Source organism: Hemicordylus capensis, chromosome 17 (assembly GCF_027244095.1).
Source record: "Hemicordylus capensis ecotype Gifberg chromosome 17, rHemCap1.1.pri, whole genome shotgun sequence".
Classification (NCBI taxonomy): Eukaryota; Metazoa; Chordata; class Lepidosauria; order Squamata; family Cordylidae; genus Hemicordylus; species Hemicordylus capensis.
This window is the reverse complement of record NC_069673.1, coordinates 4,714,083-4,736,415: the sequence shown is the minus strand read 5'-3', so window position 1 is coordinate 4,736,415 and position 22,333 is coordinate 4,714,083. Positions and strand designations below refer to the sequence as shown.

Genomic DNA, 22,333 nt, shown 5'->3' with positions numbered 1-22,333 from the left:
AAAGAAACATAAGCGAGACACCAGCAACAGCCACTGGAGGGATGTTATGCCGGGGACAGATAGGGCCAGTTGCTCTCCCCCTGCTAAATAAAGAGAATCACCACCTTTTAAAAAGGTGCCTCTTTGCTCAGTTAGCAAGGGATCAATAATACTGATCAATTCCTTGTGCAAGTGCTTTGAATCAAAACTTGTAAATCTATATACTACAGGCTCTCTCTCCTTTCCATTTCCTGTGGTAGTGTTGCAAAAATTGAAGTTTTAAAAAGTGTATGCATGCACAAGCACACACACGCACAAGCACACACACACACACACACACACACACACACTCAGCCCTATCCAACTGCTTTTGAACACATTTCCTGTTTTAAAACATGACTATCCTTTTCACAAAATGGCTTGGTTAAAACCAAGGATTTGGGGTAAGATCTGTCAACCGTTTATAAAAGTGTTCTCACAAGCCCATGTCAAAAGCACACCACAAGTTCACCGCAACAATAGCGCTTGAAACCCAAAGAAGTGTTAAGGTCTTTCAAGGCAGCTTTGCTATAAAACCTTAATCACCTCTCGCCCCCTTCCTCACCTCTCTGATAATAAGCATCAAAGCAACCCGACTCCCACCCAATTCACACAGAGAACAGAAGGGAGGGAAAACACAAGTCACTTACCCTGTGAGGACCACAACAAAATCCATGACATTCCAGCCGTTCCGGAGATAGGAACCTTTGTGAAAAACAAACCCCAGCGCGATGATCTTGATGCCAGCTTCAAAGCAAAATATTCCAATAAAGTATGGCTCCGTGTCATCCTGAAGAGGAGAGGAAGGGAAATCAGCGAGGTCAAGCAAAGGACTAGTAGGTGCTCATACAGAGTCGGAACTTCGGTCCGTCCAGCTCGGGACGGCCGACACAGACTGGCAGCAGTACTCCAGGCAGGAGTCTCTCCCAGGCCTGTCTGGAGACACTGCCAGGGACTCAACCTGGGACCGTCTGCCTGCCAAGCAGACGCTCTGACACTGAGCTGTAAGCCCATCTTCACATACATAGCGGCCTTCTACTGAGTCCGACCCTTGGTCTGACTAATTCAGGATTGTCTACACTGACTGGCAGCGGCTCTCCAACGTTTCAGGCATGAGTCTTTCCCAGCCCTACCTGGAGATGGTGTCAGGGATCGAACCCGGGGCCTTCTGCAGGCAAAGCAGATGCTCTTCCACTGAGATACGGCCCCATCCACCCCTCAAAGAAGTACTTTCAATAGGTTTCCCCTTAATTCTGTGTGGCTCCAAATTTCCCTGCAGTCCATGGTAGATCAAGAGCTGTGTGTGCAATAAGCAGGGCCCCATAGGAACATAGCAAGCTGCTGTATACTGAGTCAGACATCTAGCAGGATTCTCTACACAGACTGGCAGCGGCTTCTCCAAGGTTGCAGGCAGGAAACTCTCTCAGCCCTCTCTTGGAGATGCTGCCAGGGAAGGGAACTTGGGACCTTCTGCTCTTCCCAGAGCGGCTCCGTCCCCTTAGGAGGAGACCTTACAGTGCTCACACACATGGTCTCCCATTCAAATGCAAACCAGGGTGGACCCTGCTTAGCAAAGGGGGCACGTCATGCTTGCTAACACAGGGGCAGGAGAGTACTTTGCTGCCTCTCTGCCACTCAATAATGAGGTGACCGCTTCAACATGCCTCATGGAAGGGTCGCCCCCCCCAGTAACTATTTTGACCTTCACCGCTCTGTGAATAGGTCCCAAGAGACACTTTATTTTCTTTAAGAAAGACTGAAATGAATCCCATGGGCATTCCAAAACTGAACCCCCATTCATTGCCTTTTTTCGCTCTTTTTGTTCTTGAGCACATACAAGGGGGCAAGCATGATGCCCCCTTAGCTAAGCAGGGTCTGCCCTGGTTTGCATTTGAATGGGAGACTAGAAGTGTGAGCACTGGAAGAGATTCCCCTCAGGGGATGGAGCCGCTCTGGGAAGAGCAGAAGGTTCCCAGTTCCCTCTCTGGCAGCATCTCCAAGATAGGGCTGAGAGAGATTCCTGCCTGCAACCTCAGAGAAGCTGCTGCCAGTCTGTGAAGACAATATTGAGCTAGATAGACCAATGGTCTGACTCAGTATGTGGCAGCTTCCTATGTCCTCAGCTCCTGAAAAGACCAACAGCCTGACGGAGACAACAGTGCTTTTAATCTTGTGTGATTTCTTTGTTCTTTAATACTGTAAACCACTTTGAGGACCTTTGTCAAGGCAGAAACGCGGTATAAAAACGCAACAAGTAATAGATAAAAGAATTGTTTCAAAAACTATAGGAAATCTTAACACAGGACAAATTATCCTCACAAATTATAGCGTCTTTGAGTGCAAGTTATATAAATTATGTGTGTTTTTAGAAAGGTGGATTCCATTTGTTAAATTTTATTGACAATTCTAAGTCCACTTATACTAGGTAAGACCAGCTAAAGATGATATTTATTATGTCAAACATTTAAGTTTAGAACATTTCCTGTGCCCTTTTTGATATTTGGTGCTGAATTGTATTTGCTAATTTTACATGATGCATTGTATTTTATTGTTGTGTGTGTTAAAATGAAAATATTAGAAGTTTTTTTTAAAAAAACCCACCACCAACAGCAAATTGTACTGAATTCAGGAGTGGATATAGGAAGGGATTTCCATCAGAACAGGGATTCTCAAACGCGGGCCTCCAGATGTTGGACTACAACTCCCATCATCCCCCAATACAAAAGTGTTCAGACATTGTGGACAGGAATGATGGGAGTTGTAGTCCAACAACTTCTGCAGAGCAAAGTTGCCCGAGGTTAAGCTCCTACATAAAAACACCTCTGGTTAGAAAGCACACAGAGGATTCTGGAACCATATTAGTTTTCATCAACTTGCCTCCCAAATACAGCTTTGGTAGCTCTAAAAAGAAAGGAAAAAAAACCCAATAGGCTTAGGTGAACTGCAAAAGAAAGGTGCCCTTTTGAAAGAGAGGTTAATATAGGCAGCCCCTTCAAGGCTGCCTCAAGCACCTGCGCTTAGGACGAAGAGCGAGGCTCCATTACCGAGTGAAAGAGCTGTCATGTTAAATAAGGGAGAAACCAGTTCTGCCCTGCCATCACGTCAGAACCATCTGCAGAAGCCGGGCGAGCTGAGCCTCAGGACGACAAGCAGAGCGTCCCTGTTAAACGAGAAGCCTCCTGCAGAAATTGGGGACATCCAGGAGCATGTGTGGTGTTTCCTCATCGGGGAGAGAGGGGAAGGCAGATGGGGTGGGTGATGCTTAGAGGGAGGTGGGGGTGCTCAGGCAATGGGGAAGGGACCCCAAGAGGAACCACTGCACGGCACTGGGAGACTGTGCCAGCAACCTGGATGGCTTTAAGCGGGGTTTGGATAACTTCATGGAGGAGAGCTCTATCAAGGGCTACTAGTTGGAGGGCTAAAGGCCACCTCCAGCCTCAAAGGCAGGATGCCTCTGAGTACCAGTTGCAAGGGAGCAACAGCAGGAGAGAGGGCATACCCTCACCTCTTGCTTGTGGGCTTCCCAGAGGCATCTGGTGGGCCACAGTGTGAAACAGGAGGCTGGACTAGATGGGCTTCCTTGGGCCTGATCCAGCAGGGCTCTTCTGATGTTCATAAGAACATAGGAAGCTGACTTCTACCAAGTCAGGCCCTTGGTCTGTCTACACAGACTGGTCTTGTGGTAGCAAGCATGACTTGTCCCCTTAGCTAAGCAGGGTTGCATTTGAATGGGAGACTATATGTGAGCACTGTAAGAGATTCCCCTCAGGGGATGGAGCTGCTCTGAGAAGAGCATCTAGGTTCCAAGTTCCCTCCCTGGCAGCATCTCCAAGATAGGGCTGAGGGAGACTCCTGCCTGCAACCTGGGAGAAGCCGCTGCCAGTCTGTGAAGACAATACTGAGCTAGATAGACCAAGGGTCTGACTCAGTATATGTCAGCTTCCTATACTCCTATGTTCATCATCTTTTCACCAGCTGTTCGCCCCATTTAACAATACACTGTAATGTGGTAGCAAAAAATTATTCCCATATATCCCCAAACACCCTTCAAAAAACTAAATTCAAATGGCAAGAAAAGATAGCAAAGCTCATTTAACATTTGCTGGTGTGTGGGCTTCTTATACATACAAAAGCCAGGCCTGAGGAAATTTGAATTACTCCAACAAACTGACTCCTACAAATTTTAGGGTGGAATTTTTGGATTTCAGCCACTGACTTGAGGCAATGTACACATACAGAACGCCCTGAACACTTTGGTCTCCAGACAAAGTCTTGATCCATGTTCCACCACCATCTGAGATGCATGTGGGACAGGGCCTTTTCAGTAATGGCGCCCAGGCTTTGGAACTCCTTGCCACAAGAGTCCTGTCTGACCCTTTCTCCTTATAACTGTAGGAGTTATAACCAGTTACAAACTTCCTTTCTCAAGCACGCCTTTCAGTAATGGGCTCCTGAATAATGTAACATTTGCCTCTTAGGACTGCTATTCCTTGGTGTGTGTGTTTTTAAGCTTTGTTTCTTTTATAATGGTCTGCTACTTAATCAGCTTTCATTTTTATGAAAGTTGTGAGCTGTCTCAGGGGAAAGCTGTAGAACCGAAAGATAGGATACAAGCGTTTTAGCAAAATAATAATAATAATAATAGTTTTTCTATACCTACTTAATGCCAAGGAGCGGAGGAGGGAAGTGTGTGAAAATCATGCAAAAGTCTAGTCTGCCAGTTACAGCTTCCCAGATGCACTATGGGTTCCCAGAAAACATACAGCCACCACTTAACAGTGTACAAGACCTTTTCCTCCTCTCTTGCAATGGTGCAGTGAAAAATATCACCGCTCCAGCTAGCAGGCGCCTGCATGCATATCTATGCATGGAAAACATAAACCCAACTAGGATATGAACACTCAACCCCCCTTTCTAGCCTAGCAGTCAGGCCAGCTGGTGTGGTCGATACCATCTTATGGGACTAAGGTAGGTTCATTGTGGTTCTTTGACAAGGTCTACACCTCTAGAGTGCCAACTAATGGTCTATCTAGCTCAGGGTTGTCCACACAGACTGGCAGCGGCTTCTCCAAGGGTGCAGGCAGGCAGGAGTCTCTCTCAGCCCTACCTTGGAGATGCTGCCAGGGAGGGAACTTGGAACCTTAGATGCTCTTTCCAGAGCGGCTCCATCCCGAATATGTTTCAGTACTCACATCAAGTCTCCCATTCAAATGCACACCAGGGTGGACTCTGCTTAGCTAAGGGGACAAGTCATGCTTGCTACCACAAGACCAGCTCTCCTCTCTCTCTCCCTCTCTTCCTACGAGTATGTTTTTTAGAAGTAAAAACTGGCTGTTTAGGAAGAGGTAGATTTAGTCCCTCTCCTCATGCTATCCATTCCTTGCCCAACCCCAGAGTGGGACATTAGCCTTTATAGCAGTTCCTTGTGTGCACCCCCACTGGATCCGGGCACATGTGTGAAGCAGTCCTTAGACAGGCCTAGATTAGTGAAAACCCAAGTAAATCTTAACTGATTTGTGGAGTCGCAGGCTGCCTAGGAAACATGCATCACACATTTCTTAAATTTCCCAGCTTTTGGCTTTCCCTCCTCAACATTCTTCAACTGGGTTTACGAGGTGTAAGAGACAACAACGGATCAGGTATCGTCCCCTTGCTGCAAGACTACAAGCATCCACTGAAATTTAGCTGGGAGGATGTTCCGAAAAGGTTTTGAAAAAGCAAGAAAAGAAACGCAGAGCATGCTGCTTTTTTTCTTTCTCTCCCCGCCTCCACCTTAGGCTGATAAGAAATGAAGAAGAGATCATCCCAAAATTATTCTGTTCTGCATTTGAAATATTATAATTGCTTCATTACCATCCAGCCTGCTGGTAAATTGTTTTCTTTGTGAGATGGTTTCTGGGATTTTTTGGTTTTGTTTTTGTTTTTAAAAGAACGGAGCCTTCCGAAGCACACCCCTCCTTTTCTGCTTCACGTGCCATCTTCACAAAGACCATTCTAGGGACTTACTGAATAATAATCAAATGTTATGCTGTTCAAAAAAACCAGAACAGGACTATCACCACACATCGCTATGCTGCTACTGAGAGTGCAGCAGAGACAGCTACAGATATCAGTAGCAGATACTGGCACAGCCTCCCACAGAGGTGAACTATTTAATAAATAAATATGCAACTGAGGATGGAGACCTAGTTCTGTGGTAGAGCACCCAGTTTGCACAGAGAAGGTGTCAGGTACACTCCCTGGCAGCAGCTCCAGGTAGGGCAGGGAGAGACCGCACCCCTGCCTGAAATCCTGGAGAGCTGCTGCCAATCAGTGTTGACAGTCCTGAGCTGGATAGACCAAGGGTCTGACTCAGTAAAAAAAAAAGCAGCTTCCTATTCGGAGAAGGGCTCATTTGCATGGAGATGACAAAAAGCTGTCCTCTTTTGAAACAGAGGAACATAGGAAGCTGCCATATACTGAGACAGACCATTGGTCCATCTAGCTCAGTATGGTCTACACAGACTGGCAGCAGCTTTTCCAAGGTTGCAGGCAGGCAGGAGTCTCTCTCAGCCCCATCTTGGAGATGCTGCCAGGGAGGGAACTTGGAACCTAGATGCTCTTCCCAGAGCGGCTCCATCCCTCAAGGGAAATATCTTACACTTCTAGTCTCCCATTCATATGCAACCAGGCCAGACCCTGCTTAGCTAAGAGGACAAGCCATGCTTGCTACCACAAGGCCAGATCTCTTGCTCCGAGACTGCAGCCAGCACAAAAAAGGATGGCCCTCATCGGTAGCCACTTATATTCCCCATATTCCTTCAAAATGGCACAACATTCCAGGAAATTATGGTGCTGCCTGCTGAGAAGCCTCCAGAATGACTCCACATCTGTCACAAATAGCTAACAAAACAAAACAAAAACCTCAGGTCTATGACCGTAATAAAGATTGGATTGGACAAAAAACTGCCCACTCGCTTGGGGTGCTCAGCCTTCATTTCTGGAATGAACAAAGGACAGAATAAATGGGCTCAGTGTGCAGTTCTTCATTCATTCTGAAGCCTGAATTCAAACCCCAATTTGGCCACGGAACTCACTGGGTGACTCTGGGCCCAACCTACCTCAAAGGGTTGTTGTGAGGATAACTATAGCCAGGGACTATAGCCAGGGACTCTGGGCTCCTTGGAGGAAGAGCAGGATATAAATGTAGTAGGTCAATAAATAAATAAATAAATAAATAGGCACGTCCCTATGTACTTTCTGGGTTGATTATTTTTCTATGTAAAATTTTGTGATGTTGAATTTTCTACGTAAAATGCTTTGTGATCTTTTATTGAAAAGTGGCATGGTAGTAGTAATAATTTTTCATTTTTAAAAATTTTTATTAGAACAAATTTACAGCGCTAAACAATATTGCTCCAAACACAAAACAGCAAAACGCAATACAACAAACCCCCGATTCATCAATCCATCCACACTCTAATATTGTCTGGGGTAGGAAAACCACCACAAATTTTCCCAATGAGTGTAAAGAATCAAATCTGACCGAATCACATAAAAAGAATGGTTTATAGTCTGGTTTGAACGGGACCAGATAACATGGGTTAGCTTTTCATTCTGAGATTGTGATATGGCATAGGTTCTTGTACTAGACATCCATCGACATGGTTTGGTTTTTCCAATGTTTGGCTATCTATCTATTTTACGTTTATATATCTCCCCATCCAAACGGCTCTGGGTGATGCACAGCAGCAAAAATAAAACACACGAGCCTAGTAGTAGTAGTAGTAGTAGCAGCAGCATCATTATCATCATCTCAGAAGAGATTATTACTACTCAACTGAAACACACTGGCATAAGGACCCATTCAGTAGTCTACTACTGACTTGTGTTTGGGGCAGTATATAAATGTTGTAAATAAATAAATGAATAAACAAAAACACCTTCCGGTAACCCCCTGCACCAAAGCCAACTCAGAGGATATTGAGGACTGCCCTTCTTCTAGATTTAGTCTGTGAGGACAAGAGGACATGTGAGGTTCATGATGTTTGACCTGTCATGCAGGCCTTCTAATAACCTGCAAGCCATCTTCACATGTGCAGGTCATCTGATAACCTGGGTCCAGTTTGCACGTATCAAGCGATGGATATACAATATGCCCTAGTCCATGTTGCTTCGTCCCAGGAAGGAAAAGGCACAACAAATTATGCCACCCCATCAGTCTTGCCTCACAGGGAAGAGAGGAGAGGGAAAGAGGTTATTTGAACTGTTTCCTTCCAGTTGGGAGAACTCCACTCTTGCCCAACCACCTAACCGACGCCTCCATCAAATAAATGGTACTCACCAGTCTCTCTGACATGGGTGTCTTGTCTCCATCCGGTAAATGTTGCTCCAACGCCAGAACAATACAATTAGCTATAATGGTCGCCAAAATCATGTATTCAAATGGAGTGGAGTCCATGGTTAAGGGAAAGAACTTGTCAACACAAGAAGAGCTTCAGCAACGTTGGCAATGAATTGATACAACTTTTATCAGCTTCTGATCCTTTCAAAGAGCATTAATCTCTCAGGAGCATATACATCATTCTCTTTGTTAACTCTCAGACACACATTTCCAGTTCATAAAAGCTTAGGACCACCTTTCATCAATCAATCACATTCAACATCTTTTGATCTTCTATAAGGAAGTCAATTATTAATAATCAGGCAGCAAATTAAAAAAAAACACACTCAGAAATCTCTGAAGACGATCTTTAATATAAAAGCAATGGGTGTCAAGAGTCAGCTTAGATTTCTTTCGTGAGACTCAGAAGATGCATTCTCTCACAAGACTCAGAAGAGGCATTCTCTCCCCCCTCTCACTCACACACACCAGAAAATGCCTCTCCAACAGAGCATTTGCTGCAAGAGATAAATACATCATTTAAAAACAAAAGGGAGGAAAGGATCTTTTTTCTTCCATAGCTTTATTCATTGGGTGAAAACCCTCAAAGAAATTCAGGACATCTCCAGGATACCATTCACTACCCCCAATCACACTCCTGCTGAAAAAATAATAGTTTTAAAATCCAAATTTGAACGTGTATGAAAAAAACAACTATGGGTATACAAGATGCCCCAGAAAATGGAAACAGACAGATGTGCTTTTGATGAACTTCTGTTTGATTACTTCTTTGCTTGCCTGGCTAGCTTATTATCCTGTTGAAAAAGTGGCTGTAGCTCAGCCATGCCCCACTGAGTGATTCTTGGAATCCTGCACTTTCTCACAACCCGAATTCCCTCTCTGCCTACAACATGGTTGTTTTATTAACAATTCACCTTACAAGGTGGTTGTTAGGACAAGCACAGCATCAACTGCAACAATAAAATAAACTGCATGCATGAATAATTAGGAACCAAGAACCAAAGGACTCAAGGCGTCAATTCTAGAAAGGCCTGAAATGGCAAAAAATTGATCCCAGGATAGGTGGTCACATGATGTAGCCACCTTGCTGAAGCTAAGCAGGTCCAGGTCTGATAAGTATCCAAATGGGATAACACAAAGAACCCTATATTAGGGGATATTACCATAATAATAATACCCTGTAGGAAGAACTCTTTCTAGGTGATCAAAGCACAGGAAGCTGCCATATACTGAGTCAGACCATTGGTCCATCTAACTCAGTATTGTCTGCACTGACTGGTAGCAACTCCCCAAGGTTGCAGGCAGGAGTCTCTCAGTCCTATCTTGGAGATGCTGCCAGGGAGGGAACTTGGAACCTCCTGCATGCAATGCAGAAGGCTCTACCACTGAGCTAGAGCCCCCTCCCCTAAGGGACACATGCTGTCACCCCTCCAAACACATACCAGGGCAAACCCTGCTTAGCAAAGGGGACCCTTCTTGCTCACTACCCCAGGACCAGCTCTCCTCCCCTCCACTTCATGCCAATTATGAAAGAGGGCCACCCTTATCTTTCCTCCCTGTATGGATGGAACAGAGGGGAAGATCTGGAATCAAGGGGCCACAAAAAGAAGTTCAGAGTCTGTATGCCGAAATGTGCACGAGCAAACACACCTCACCCCTGTCAAGCCAAAAAGGGAATGATGTTGCCGATGCCTCGTTTGGAAAGGCTCTCCTAGCTTCCTTGCGAGTGCAAAAAAGCTCTTCCGCTTAAACGCCGGTGTGCATTTCTTATATTGGACTCACTCTTACGCTGCAGCATGTTCACGATTGGATCCCTGCCTGGTTCCAAGCTGAGGCCCAGATGGCAGGCAAATGTTTCAGCACCATGGGGAGCTCCCCTGAGAACCAGACATGCTTTGATTTAAGCCATCCGCCTGAGCATGCACACCAGCTCACTAGCGCTCCCAGACCACCACCACCGTGGAACATCTTTCCACCCCCTGACCGCCCTCCCGAATCCCCGAGCCACACACACATTGCAAATACTGCTTGCCAACCAAACAGCTCAACTTCCCACAAAGATTCTTGCTTTCTTCCCCTAACCCACCCACCCCCGACTGGTGGTGCAACGAGGGAGTGCCCCCACCTCTTGCAAAATGCAATGGAGCCACAAGGTCTTTGCCACCCCAAGCCTGGATGCAGGCGGCCTTTAGGAACCCAGGTGCAGATGGCTTCTGCTCTCCATAACGCTAACGACGGAGCTATCGACAGGTTCTGTTTGCCCTATCAATACATTCCCTGCACACACACACACACACAGAGTCAGCTGAGGAGGATGGCAGGCGAGCTGCATTTCGCATTGTTGCTAAGAGCATGTCTGGCTGCCCTTCCGAGAGGGTTATTAGCTCTGTGGTTCCAGATAAAAAGAAAACAACAAGCCCTCCCGGGGACACTGCGTGCAGCATCCACAGTGCTGGTGCAGCTCAGCCAGGACACCACCAAGCACGGAGAGGCTCCTTAGCAACCTAACCCTAAGCTCTAGGTTGGAGGAGCCTCCTCTTGTTCTTTCTGCTAAAAGATGCCACCTAAAACTGCACGCAACCCAACAGAATAAAGATGTGTCTCCAAGGCAGGGAGGGGGCCTTCAGACTGGCTAGCTAGGAGGATGGAGAAGCATGTACCATGTACCTCATTTCTGGGATCTTAAAGCCAAGCGTTCCCCTAATCCGGAATGCTACCCAATGCAGCCTCCGATGGAGCCAGCCTCTGCCAGGCGAAATGTAACCCACCCACCCGGAGTTGGAAAAGAAAGTGCAGCCATGGAGAAGACACTCTTCTCTCGCAGGCATTTCGCTTTTCCTTCCCACCCCCAGAGATCGAGACACTCAGCCAAGGAAGATCCGCAGGAAGGTGAATGGAGAGCAGTTTTTCACATGCACCTGTACCTTTGGCTCAAACCGTGGGAAAGAACATTCATGCCTTAACTTTCTCTCTCACACACTCTATCTATCACACACACACACACAAGTTTCCTACATAGGTTTTGTACACACCTATAGACATTCCCTTGGACAAAGGTGTAGCAAGACATTTTGACCTGATACTCAATTTCGCCAAAATGCAAACGACTTCTCCTGGCCAGAAATCATGACACCACCAGTAACATCCAGTACAGAATTGGCAACACTAAAAGGTAGGGAAGAATAATTTTAAAAAGATGACTGATCAAATACATTCCAAGTGCTTCTGTTGAAAAGAGCAAAATGCACTTCTGCTGGTGGTAGGCACCATCCACCCCCCACCCCACCCCAGAAAAAGCCTCCCAACCACCCCACCAAAAAACTTGACTGGGTTATTAAGACATGGACCCAGTGCCAAATGAATGGAAAGCACAACTTGAAACTTGCAAAAGCAGGCTCGAATAAAGTCTGTAGCAAAGGATTGCTCCTACAACACCGTAGCCAAATGCACAAAACTCAAGCAGAGCTTCACCAAAGAAAGAAAGAAAGAAAGAAAGAACCTTTTGAAAACCAAAGCATCAGGGGCACCGAACTGAACCATTTTTTGAGGCCGAGTTTTTTGTTCAGCTGTCCAAAACACAGAAACTGCTTGTTCAACATTCGTGACAGTTGCCTAGACAGACACAGTGGGCAACCACTTAAAACTGTTGCTTATATTAGAGAAAGGGAGTTACCAGAAAGCCGAGTGGAGCGATTGCCTACCAACGCATCTGTTACTCCCCAAGATTTTGGGCGCACACAAACACAGTGCCTTATGGGAAGTGAGGAACAAGTGAACAGACATGAGGGACCTGGGCTTAGAGCAGTGGTTCCCAAACCTGGGTCCCCAGGTGACGCTGGAATGCAACTCTTATCACCCCCTGCAGCCACTGTGGCAGGGGATGATGGAAGTTGTAGTCCACTACCATCAGGGGACAGACTACCAACTCCCATCATTCCCAGCCACAATGGACACGAGGGGTAATGGGAGCTGTAGTCCATTGGCACACAGGTGGGTGATGGGAGATGTAGTCCCACAACATGTGGAGACCCAAGTTTGGGAATGCTTAGCTTGGGAGCATCTCACTTCATCTGAAGAAGCAAGTTGACCTCTCCCTTCCCTCTGAGGGGAGGCAAAGGGCCCTGGAAGGCAGCGCCGGTGCCTCGGCCCACCGGGGCTCTACTTGGAGAGAGAGAAGCCTTTCCTGAGGTTGCTCTGGTGTCCCGGGAGGAAACACACACACACACCCCTCCCAACACAGAAATCACCAGGGTAGCCGCACCCCTAGTCACTTCCACCAGCGCTCTGCCTAAGCTTCCCAGAGTGGGCTTTCGCCAGGTGGTCCGGCCAGGGCCGGGGGCAGGTACCCCGCGCTCCCAGCCCTAGCACATCCGGAGACCCAGAAGAGGCTCTGCACCATTCTTCCCAGCCAGGTGACTGGCTGAGACTGAAGAAGAAGAGAAGGGGCGAGGAGGAGGAGAAGGAGGGTGTCCCCCCTGCCCAGTGCACCCCTCCCCACCCCACCCGCGTTCGCCCCTGCCCCATTTCCCCCCCCCCACACACACACACCCCAGCAAGGATATGGCCACTCGGTGATGCGCTTGGCGTATTTGCGTATCACGTTGTCCTCGCTGAAGACGAAGAGGGAGCGGTTGACGGTGAAGCAGTTCTGCTTGACGGGGATGGGGTTGTAGAGGGCCATGGTCCGAGCCCGCTGGGCCTTGGACTGCTTGTAGACGGCCCGCTGGCCGGGCTGGCCGGGGGGCCCTCCTTGGCGACTGCTGCCGCGGCCCGCTCCGCCGGGGCCCCCTCCGCCGCCGCCGCCCCCCGGCGGCCCGCCGGGCCCCGCTCCTCCGCCGCCCCCATAGCGGCTGGGCAGCTCCTCTCCGAAGCGAGCCATGGTGCCGATGCCGCCGCTCCACGCGCCTCGAGACACTCCAAGCTGGACGCTGCGCCCCGGGGAGGAAGACGCATCCCAGCGCCCGGGAGGGAGGGAGGGAGGCTGCTGGGCGGCTGCTGCTGCTGCTGCTGCTGCTGCGATCCTGGCGAGGCGAGGCTGGCTGCGGCTGGACCTGGAAGGCAGGGAGGCTGCTGAGAGGAGCAGCAGGAGGAGGAGGACGACGACGAGGAGAAGCAGCCCAAGCAGGGGCGAGGCTCAGGGAGGAGGAGGAGGAGGAGGAGGAGGAAGTGCCCTCCAGCAGCAATCCTGGCGGGGGCGAGCCTCAGCTTCCCCCCCAGGCGCCGTCTCCCTTCCACTGCCTGCCCATGGCTCTTCGGGGGCTGAGGGGGGCAGGCGCCGCCTGCCTGCCTGCCCCAGGCTGCCTGGGGATCCGCCCGCAGATCTGGAGGGTGGCTGGGCAGAGAGAGGAGGAAACGGCTTGCCCTCTGGAGAGGTGGCTGGCTTGCCTGCCCAGACGGGAGGAGAGAGTAGGAAGGGGGCGAAAGGGACCCCCTCCGGCGCCCGCCTGGCCTGCCGCCCCGGGAGGTCTTCCGCCCGACCGCCCAGCCCTGCTGGAGAGCGCAATGGAAGCGTCCAGAGCAACCGGTTTGTGAACCTCGCCCCTCCAAAAAAAGAAAAAAAGAAAAAACCGAGAGAGAGGGCGAGCGAGAGAGGGAGAGGAAGCCAGCTGACTGCGCGGCAGCCAATCCGCGGCGCCTGCTCCACCCAGCCCTACAAGGTTCCCCAGCCAAGCCCCACATCAATAACTGGGCTGGCGGGGGGGGGGGACAGGAGGACCCGCCCCTTCTCCAAGGGTGAGCAAAAAGAGAGAGAGAAGCGGTCTATTGCCCAGTGCCTGTTCCGCGCACATCACCTCTCGGCACGGCTCATTCCCTGCTCAGGTCTCTTGGGGATATGGGACCGAGCAGGAAAAAGAAAGGGGGCTCGTGAATGATGAGATATGGATCATCGCGGCCGCGCCTGGGGCGGGGGGGACCAGAGAGTTTTCCTGCTTGGAAGAGGCGCCGGGCGAGAAAGTTCAATGGGGACCCCAGAGAGCTTGGGCGTTGCGCGCTGGGAGCTGTCCAGGTGCTGAAACGGGCGCCGGAAGAGATTCCTCTCCAGAAGGGCAGATAGGGAAGGAGCGGGGTCCTGCTCGCCTGTGTGCACGCTTCTGGCGCTTCACCGGGCGCTTCTTCAGACAGCGAGGAAGACTGTGGACTCCAAGCTGGGATTCCGAAGCTTATCAGAAGCGAGGCGGCCAATTCCGAGCGCATTTATTAAAGGACCCTAATAAATCAGCGAGATTTAATCTGAGCGATGAGACCCTGACAAATCTGAGAGAGAGCTAAGTGGGAAATAAATCCCCCACTTTATTGGCCGTAGAGCATCTGGCTTTGCATGCAGACGGCCCCAGGTCCAGCTGCTGGCGGCGTCTCCAGGTAGGGCTGGGAGAGGCTGTCTCCCGCCTGGAACCTTGGAGAGCCGCTGCCAGTCAGTGCAGACAATACTGGGCTCGATGGACCAAGGGTCCGACTCAGTAAAATCCAACTTTCTATGTTCCTAAAGAGAGGGAGGTCCTGGAGGAAGAAGGGGTGGGGTGCACAGAGAGAAAACTGCCTTCCCACATGCATGCAGAATTGTGTTTCTCCTTAAGAGAAAAGTGCCTCTTTGCTAACTGAGCCAAGAGGCCCCCTTTTAAAGTCGTGATACTTTTTATTGAGCAGGGGGAGAGCAACTGGCCCTATCCGTCCCCAGCACAGCATCCCCAAAAGTGGCTGTTGCTGGTGTCTGTCTTAGGTTTCTTTTTTTAGACTGTGAGCCCTTTGGGGACGGGGGTGGGCGGGCCATCTTTATTTATATGGAATTTATATTTAGATGTAAACCACTTTGGGAACTTTTGTTGAAAAGTGGTATATAAATATCCGTCATATTTGTATTCCTTCTCCGGTCAGAATAAAGGGCCTCCTCCCCAAACGGAAACGCAGTGACTGCAAGGTGCATCTTGCCCCTGAAATTGATGCCAGGAGCCCAACAGAGTTATCAGTTGACTTACTCCAAATTTTGCCCTGGGATATCCTGGCAAACCGATCAGCTATGTTCAGCCCTTGATACGAGATGGGAGCTATTTGCTTGAGGGTCCTTCCTTTGCTGCTGCTTCTCTTGACCTCAACATTTCCAAAAAATAAAAAGCTTGCTCAGTCACTTTAAAAATAATAATTAAAGACTTGCCTTTTAAACCAGGTCTTTGGGTAATCTTTAAGTGGTTTTAAAAGGTTGGTTTTCTTATTGCTTTGTTTTAATATTTGTGATTTGAATTTTAATTGAATGCAAACTACCCATAGACACGTATGTTGGGCTGTTTATAAGACAAACAGGCCAACCCAATTCCAAGGCTGGACTTTGAGGGCACCTCTTGAGAAGGAGTTAATTGCTCTCCTTAATAGAAGCTAGGCAGTGAGGGCCCATCTGTAAGGGTACATGGGAAGAAGTCTCTTCCAGGGCTGATAGTCCAAAAACCTCCCCTTTTAACCATACTCATTTATCCATGCTCCCCCAGTTATGGCCATGCCTATATTAAGAAAAAACAAGGTATGACATAATGCTACATGCAGCAAAAGTATCTCTAAGCATGTACAGAGTTCCTCAACACTAAGGAACTGCAGGTTGTCCCCGTACACAGTTAAGGATGGGGCCTACTTCCCTGGCACGTTTCAGGGTGATCTAGTGGGCCAGAGTTCCAACAGCACCTCCCTCCTTAAGAACTAAGCTCTGATTCCATCTCCTTTAACTGCATTCTAAGAAAACAATTCAGGCATTTCCCCCACAATACAGTCTTAGCAAGAACATAAAAAACATGGGCAGCATAAAGCAGCAGATCAATATCTTATAAGCCTTCTTGGAAATGTTTTCTTGAAAGACAGGGTAGAAATATTTTAGATAAATGCAAGATAAAAGGTTGCTCCTGCCACAAAAATGAAGCGTGGGAAAATTTTAACTGCTCTTGCATCATTAAGGAGCAAACAAGTGAATCCCAGACCAAGATCAAAAGTTTTCATACTGAGGGTAACTGAGTGGTGTGTAATCAGCCTAAAACTGCATAAATTATTATAACACTGCCGATAATATAATCACTCCCCCCACCCACACACAAACACTTTTAAAGCACATGACATTACTTTTATATCTATTTCTGAAATTAATTATCTATTTCTCCCTGAGGGAGAAAAAGGTGGGCTTATGCCATCAATACTAGGTTTGAACTAGGAACATGGAAGCTGCCTTATACTGAGTCAGACCCTTGGTCCATTTAGCTCAGTATTGTCTTCACAGACTGGCAGCGACTTCTCCAAGGTTTCAAGCAGGAGTCTCTCTCAGCCTTACCAGGAGATGCTGCTAGGGAGTGAACCTGGGGCCTTTTGCATGCAAAGCAGATGCTCTGCCACTGAGTGACGGCCCCATCTCCTTATGCTACAGAGTCATAAGCCAAGGCAAGGAAAAATGAAAATAACCTTGCTATGAAAACCATAAAGAACCCAATTACTAGATACCGAATTCCTGCCAAAGAGAGATGGCCTAAATGCATCCATCTTTTAACTTGCCATGACTTGGACTCAATAAAATGGATATACTTACTTAACGACTCCTGTTAGATTCATGCAAATAAACCGTGAGACTATTGGGATATAACATCACGATACTAACCTCTTTTCTTGCCACACCTTCAGGTGATATAGTTTCACTTCCAGGAGTCGGCAGAGGGGGAGGAAGATCTGGAAGGCCCCACGAGATGATGAAGAACAAGGAAAAAATATGACCTGCTGGAAAATTGAGAAATTTCAAATGATATGAATTGACACCATCAAATATTATTCATTCATTCAATTTATAATATGACCTGTTGGAAAATTGAAAAATTTCAAATGATATGAATTGACACCATCAAATATTATTATTATTATTATTATTATTATTATTATTATTATTATTTATTCAGTTTATATACCGCCCTTCCAAAGTGGCTCAGGGCCAGGTAAAAACAACCAGGTAAAAACAATTAAAACCAGTTAACAGTTAAAATCAAAACTATAAAAACAAAAATAAAACCAATTAAAACAATTCAATATATGTCCAAATAAAGGAAAGGAAGAATAGCACCAGAAGTCATGGGGTTAAAATTGATTTTTTATTTAAAAACTTTACAATCACAGTAGAAGTTCAGCAATGGAACAAGGTGAAATCGGAGGCTGTGAATTTTCTCTGGTAAACGTTAAGTGTGCCGTCAAGTCGATTTCGACTCCTGGCAACCAGAGAGCCCTGTGGGTGTCTCTGGTAGAATACAGGAGGGGTTGACCATTGCCTTCTCCCGCCCAGTATGAGATGGTGCCTTTCAGCTAGGCATCTTGAATTGCACTCCATGAGGTAGGAACACAGGACGCTGCCTTATACTGAGTCAGGTCCATGGTCCAGCTAGCTCAGTATCGCCCACTCTGACTGGCAGCAGCTCTCCAAGGTTTCAGGCAGGGGTCTTTCCCAGCCCTACTGGGAGACACTGGCAAGGATTGAACCTGGGACCTCCTACATGCAAAGCAGAGGCTCTACCAATGAAATACATCCCCAGCCCCAAGGTGGGGGGGGATCTTAGAGCAGACAGCACTCACAGGTACCCATCCAAATGCAAACCAGGGGAAACCATGCTTAGCAAAGGGAACAATTCATGCTTGCTCCTGCCAGTCCAGCTCCTTCCCCAGCTCCAGGCATCCTATTGGCCTGGTTCACACGCTCGGTCAAATCTAGGTTCAGTGCGGCTTACCAACATCAGAAAGATTGTATGGATCCATACCAAGGTGGGGATCTCAGGTTCCTCTCCAGCCATTTAAGCCACCCTGGCATGGGTTCACACAACCACACCTATGCCAGTAACCCACAATAAACCTAGATTCAGTCAACTGTGTCTTGTGGTAGCAAGCATGAATTGTCCTTTTGTTAAGCAGAGTCCACCCTGGTTTGCATTTGAAGGGGAGACTAGAAGGGTGAGCACTGGAAGATATTCCCCTTAATGGATGGGGCTGTAGCTCAGTGGAAGAGCACTTGCCTGGTTGCATGCAGAAGGTTCCACGTTCCCTCCCTGACATCTCCATATAGGGCTGAGAGAGACTCCTGCCTGCCACCTTGGAGAAGCTGCTGCCAGTCTGGGTAGACATGACTGAGCCAGATGGACCAAGGGCCTGACTCTGTACAAGGCAGCTTCCTATGTTCCTTTGCATCCAGCCCGTGTTCTGTGAGCAGGCATGCAAAAGTGTCCAGCCCTCCTTAGATACCACTCAACGATGCCTCTCAATACCGGTTGCAGGTGAGCAACATCAAGGGAGAGGGCATGTCCTCACCTGTGGACTTCCTGTGGGCTCCCCAGAGGCATCTGGTGGGCCACTGTGTGAAACAGGATGCTGGACTAGATGGGCCGCCTTGGGCCTGATCCAGCAGAGCTGGTCTTGTGGTAGCAAGCATGACTCATCCCCTTAGCTAAGCAGGGTTCACCGTGTTTGCATATGAATGGGAGACTAGAAGTGTGAGCACTGCAAGATATTCCCCTCAGGGGAGGGAGCCGCTCTGGGAAGAGCATCTAGGCTCCAAGTTCCCTCCCTGGCAGCATCTCCAAGATAGGACTGAGAAAGATTCCTTCCTGCAACCTTGGAGAAGCCGCTGCCAGTCTGGGAAGACAATACTGCGCTAGATAGTCCAAGGGGCTGACTCATTATACAGCAGCTCCCTATGTTCCTAACCCTCTCCACTTTCAGAGTTCCTGGCTTCTCAAGTTCTGATTCAATTGGAAACCTGAGGGTTGCTGACTAGGAGCAGAGCTCTAGCATATGGGAGGAGAACTTGTCTTGTGGTAGCAACAAGCAAGAATTGTCCCCTTTGCCAAGCAGGCTCCACCCCCGGTTTGCATTTGGATGGGAGACTACATGTGAGCTCTGCAAGGTATTCCCCTTAGGGGATGGGGCCACTCTGGGGAAAGCATCTAGGTTCCAAGTTCCCTCCCTGGCAGCATCTCCAAGAGAGGGCTGAGAGAGACTCCTGCCTGCAACCTTGGAGAAGCTGCTGCCAGTCTGGGTAGACAAGACTGAGCTAGTTGGACCAAGGGTCAGACTCCGTATAAGGCAGCTTCCTATGTGCCACAAAAGACTGTGAAATGTGCGAGCATCCATGGTATCCGTAGAAGGCAGCTTCCTCTGTTCCTGTACTGTAGCAACAAGCAAGCCTTCAGTTTACAGCTGCGGCAGCAGTTTCATTGTACTCTAGTGCCCTCTATTTCAGCATGGAGAGTACTGACAGGGTGTTCTTTACCTTTCTCCAGTCGCCATCCAGCTCAGCCGGCGGCGGCACAAAGAAGCCAGCAGGGATGTTCTTTCCCTTCGCCTCTCCACTCCAGAGAACCATCACGAAGCAGTGAAGGCGACGGCAGCATCGGATAGCTCAGCATCAAAGCGTCCTCCTCTTCGAAGATGTGGCTGTGGAAATTAAGGCAGGGTTAATGGGTCTGTCTCCATTCTCTCACTGGTCCCCACAGGCGTGGTGCGCAAGAATATACCTGTCTGTATTATTCATTCATTCATTCATTCAATTTTTATACCGCCCATCCAAAATTGGCTCAGGGCGGTTTACAAATAAAACAAAGACAGTGAAAATCAACATTTAAAAATATAAAATACCATAAAACAGTTCAACAATAAAACAGTTTTAAAACCCTAAATTAAAACAGGTACATTAAAAACCCCTACAACAATCTAAAAACCCAAGAAGGTCAGGCCAAACAGATAGGTCTTAAGGGCTCTCCTAAAAACCAATGAGTTCAAATTACGGATTTCTGCAGGGAGCGCATTCCACAGCCCAGGAGCAGCAACAGAGAAGGCCCGCCTCTGGGTCACCACCAGACGAACTGGCGCTAACTGGAGACGGACCTTCTCAGATGACCTTAACGTGCAGTGGGGATCATGCAGAAGAAGGCCCTCTCTAAGGTAATGTCACTGAATGTCAAATGTTTTCTCTTGTGACTGGGGAAGCAGCTTGGTTCTCAGTTCTAGGAACTAAAACTATCTTGTTAGTCCAGGAATGGGATATGTACACAAAGTTTTCTCAGACCAGAGGCTGGGGCAGCAGAGGCTGGGGCAGGAGCTGGAAGGGTCCTGGGGAACTCCCCTAGACAGGATGGCCTTCCGGTAATGCTGGACCTTGGAACCTCCCCTGTTGGAAGGTGGGCTGCTCTCGGGTTTTGTTCCCGGTGCAGTCGGTCCACACCGTTCAGCTCCTGAATTGGATACTCTTGATTTGTTTGTTTGTTTATTAGAAACATTTAATATACCACCCACTCCGAAGACTCCAGGCGGTGCACAAAAACATGCAAACAAGGCAACATTAAAAATTACATTTTAAGTTAAAAACTAAAGTGACTGTTATGCATCATTTATTAAATGCATAAATATATGCATTTTCAAATTCATATTCCACTCTTCCTTCAAGGAGCCCAGAGCAGTGTGCGCGGTTTATGGCTATCCTCACAACAACCCTGTGAGGTAGGCTAGGCTGACAAGTGACTGGCCACATGTCCCCCCAGTGAGCCTTTTAGCTGAAGGAGGACTGAGTCCTAACCACGACGCTATGCTGGCTCTCAAAATAATTTTATCTCTAATACTCCGCTGGTGCTCCCCTTGCTTGGGTCTGGTGGCCAGCCCACTTATGAGACACAGTGGGGTGTTTGGCTCAGGAGGTGGATTGGAAGAGGCAGAGGACTCCCTACTTCCGTTGGCCCCCCACCCACCTCCAGCCACCACCCTCACAATACTAGTGCCTCTACCACTTAGGAAGATAGGGAGCTGCCTTATACTGAGTCAGACCCTTGGTCCATCCAGCTCAGTATTGTCTTCACAGACTGGCAGCAGCTCTCCAAGGTTTCAGACTAGGAATCTCTCCCAGCAGCCCTACCTGGAGATGCTGCCAGGGATTGAACCTGGGACCTCCACTGCTCCTCCACTGAGCTACAGCCCCATCCTCAATACAGGGAACTGCCATATACTGAGTCTGATCCTTGGTCCATCTAGCTCAGTATTGTCTACACTGACTGGCAGCAGCTTCTCCATGGTTGCAGGCAGGCAGGAGCCTTTCCCAGAGCTACCTGGGAGACGCTGTTGGGGTCTAAACCTGCGACCTTCGTCATGCAAAGCAGATGCTCTATCACTGAGCTTATGGCTCCTTCCCCTAATATGAAAATGACAAATATTTATATACTGCTTTTCAACAAAAGTCCCCAAAGCGGTTACATAGATATAAATAAATAAAACGACTCCCTGTCCCCAGATGGCTCACGACAATCGGAAAAAGAAACTTAAGGGAGACCCCAGCAATGGCCACTGGAGGGGTGCTGTGCTGGGGATGGATAGGGCCAGTTGCTCTCCCCCTGTTAAATAAAGAGAATTGCCACTTTCAAAAGGTGCCTCTTTGCTCAGTTAGCAGGGGTATTTATATGGCATCTATTTAGCATATTTTTACACTGCCCAATATATACACCTCTGGGCGGTATACACACTACAACTGATTTAAAAAACAACCCACAAAAACAAGACATTAACATGATTAAAACCATGTAAACATGATTGAAACCGTTTAAAATCTCAGGGCAGACTTTCGAACGTGTCGACTCAAAGGCCTGGTTTAAAAGGTCCATCTTCAGCTGTTACTTGAAAAATCAGATTTTATTTGGGAGTGCCTTCCCAAGTGCCTTCCTTAGAGAAGACCCCTCTCTTTATGCTTCCCCCCACTCTGCATTTACAAATATAGTTTGGAAGGAAATACAGTGATAAAATAAACATGCCTGGCCTTTCAGGCTTTGCCCATGCAACTCTTTTTGAGGTTTTAATTTTTAAGAGAAGACAATGGATTTCCCCTCAGCTTGAACCCTCCAGGTTGTGGGTCAACCATATGGTTAGAAACAGTAAAAGCCTTTTTGAAAGCAGGAA

The 22,333-nt window shown here is 48.1% G+C and overlaps 1 protein-coding gene across 2 annotated transcripts in view; it reads right to left on the bottom strand.

The window, feature by feature from the left end:
• CACNA1B (calcium voltage-gated channel subunit alpha1 B) overlaps window positions 1–22,333 on the bottom strand; it is a 288,951-nt gene that overhangs the window by 266,230 nt on the left and 388 nt on the right. The window contains exons 2-6 of one of the 2 annotated variants that reach the window (XM_053281907.1): window positions 19,668–19,831; window positions 17,025–17,140; window positions 12,965–13,452; window positions 8,342–8,448; window positions 669–808 (exon numbers count right to left, since the gene is read on the bottom strand). In XM_053281907.1, coding sequence (XP_053137882.1) covers window positions 669–808; window positions 8,342–8,448; window positions 12,965–13,452; window positions 17,025–17,140; window positions 19,668–19,760 — 944 coding nt within the window. In that variant the 5' untranslated portion in view covers window positions 19,761–19,831. Of the gene's footprint in view, window positions 1–668; window positions 809–8,341; window positions 8,449–12,964; window positions 13,453–17,024; window positions 17,141–19,667; window positions 19,832–22,333 lie in introns of those variants that run through there. The other variant, XM_053281906.1, reaches the window with a different exon arrangement.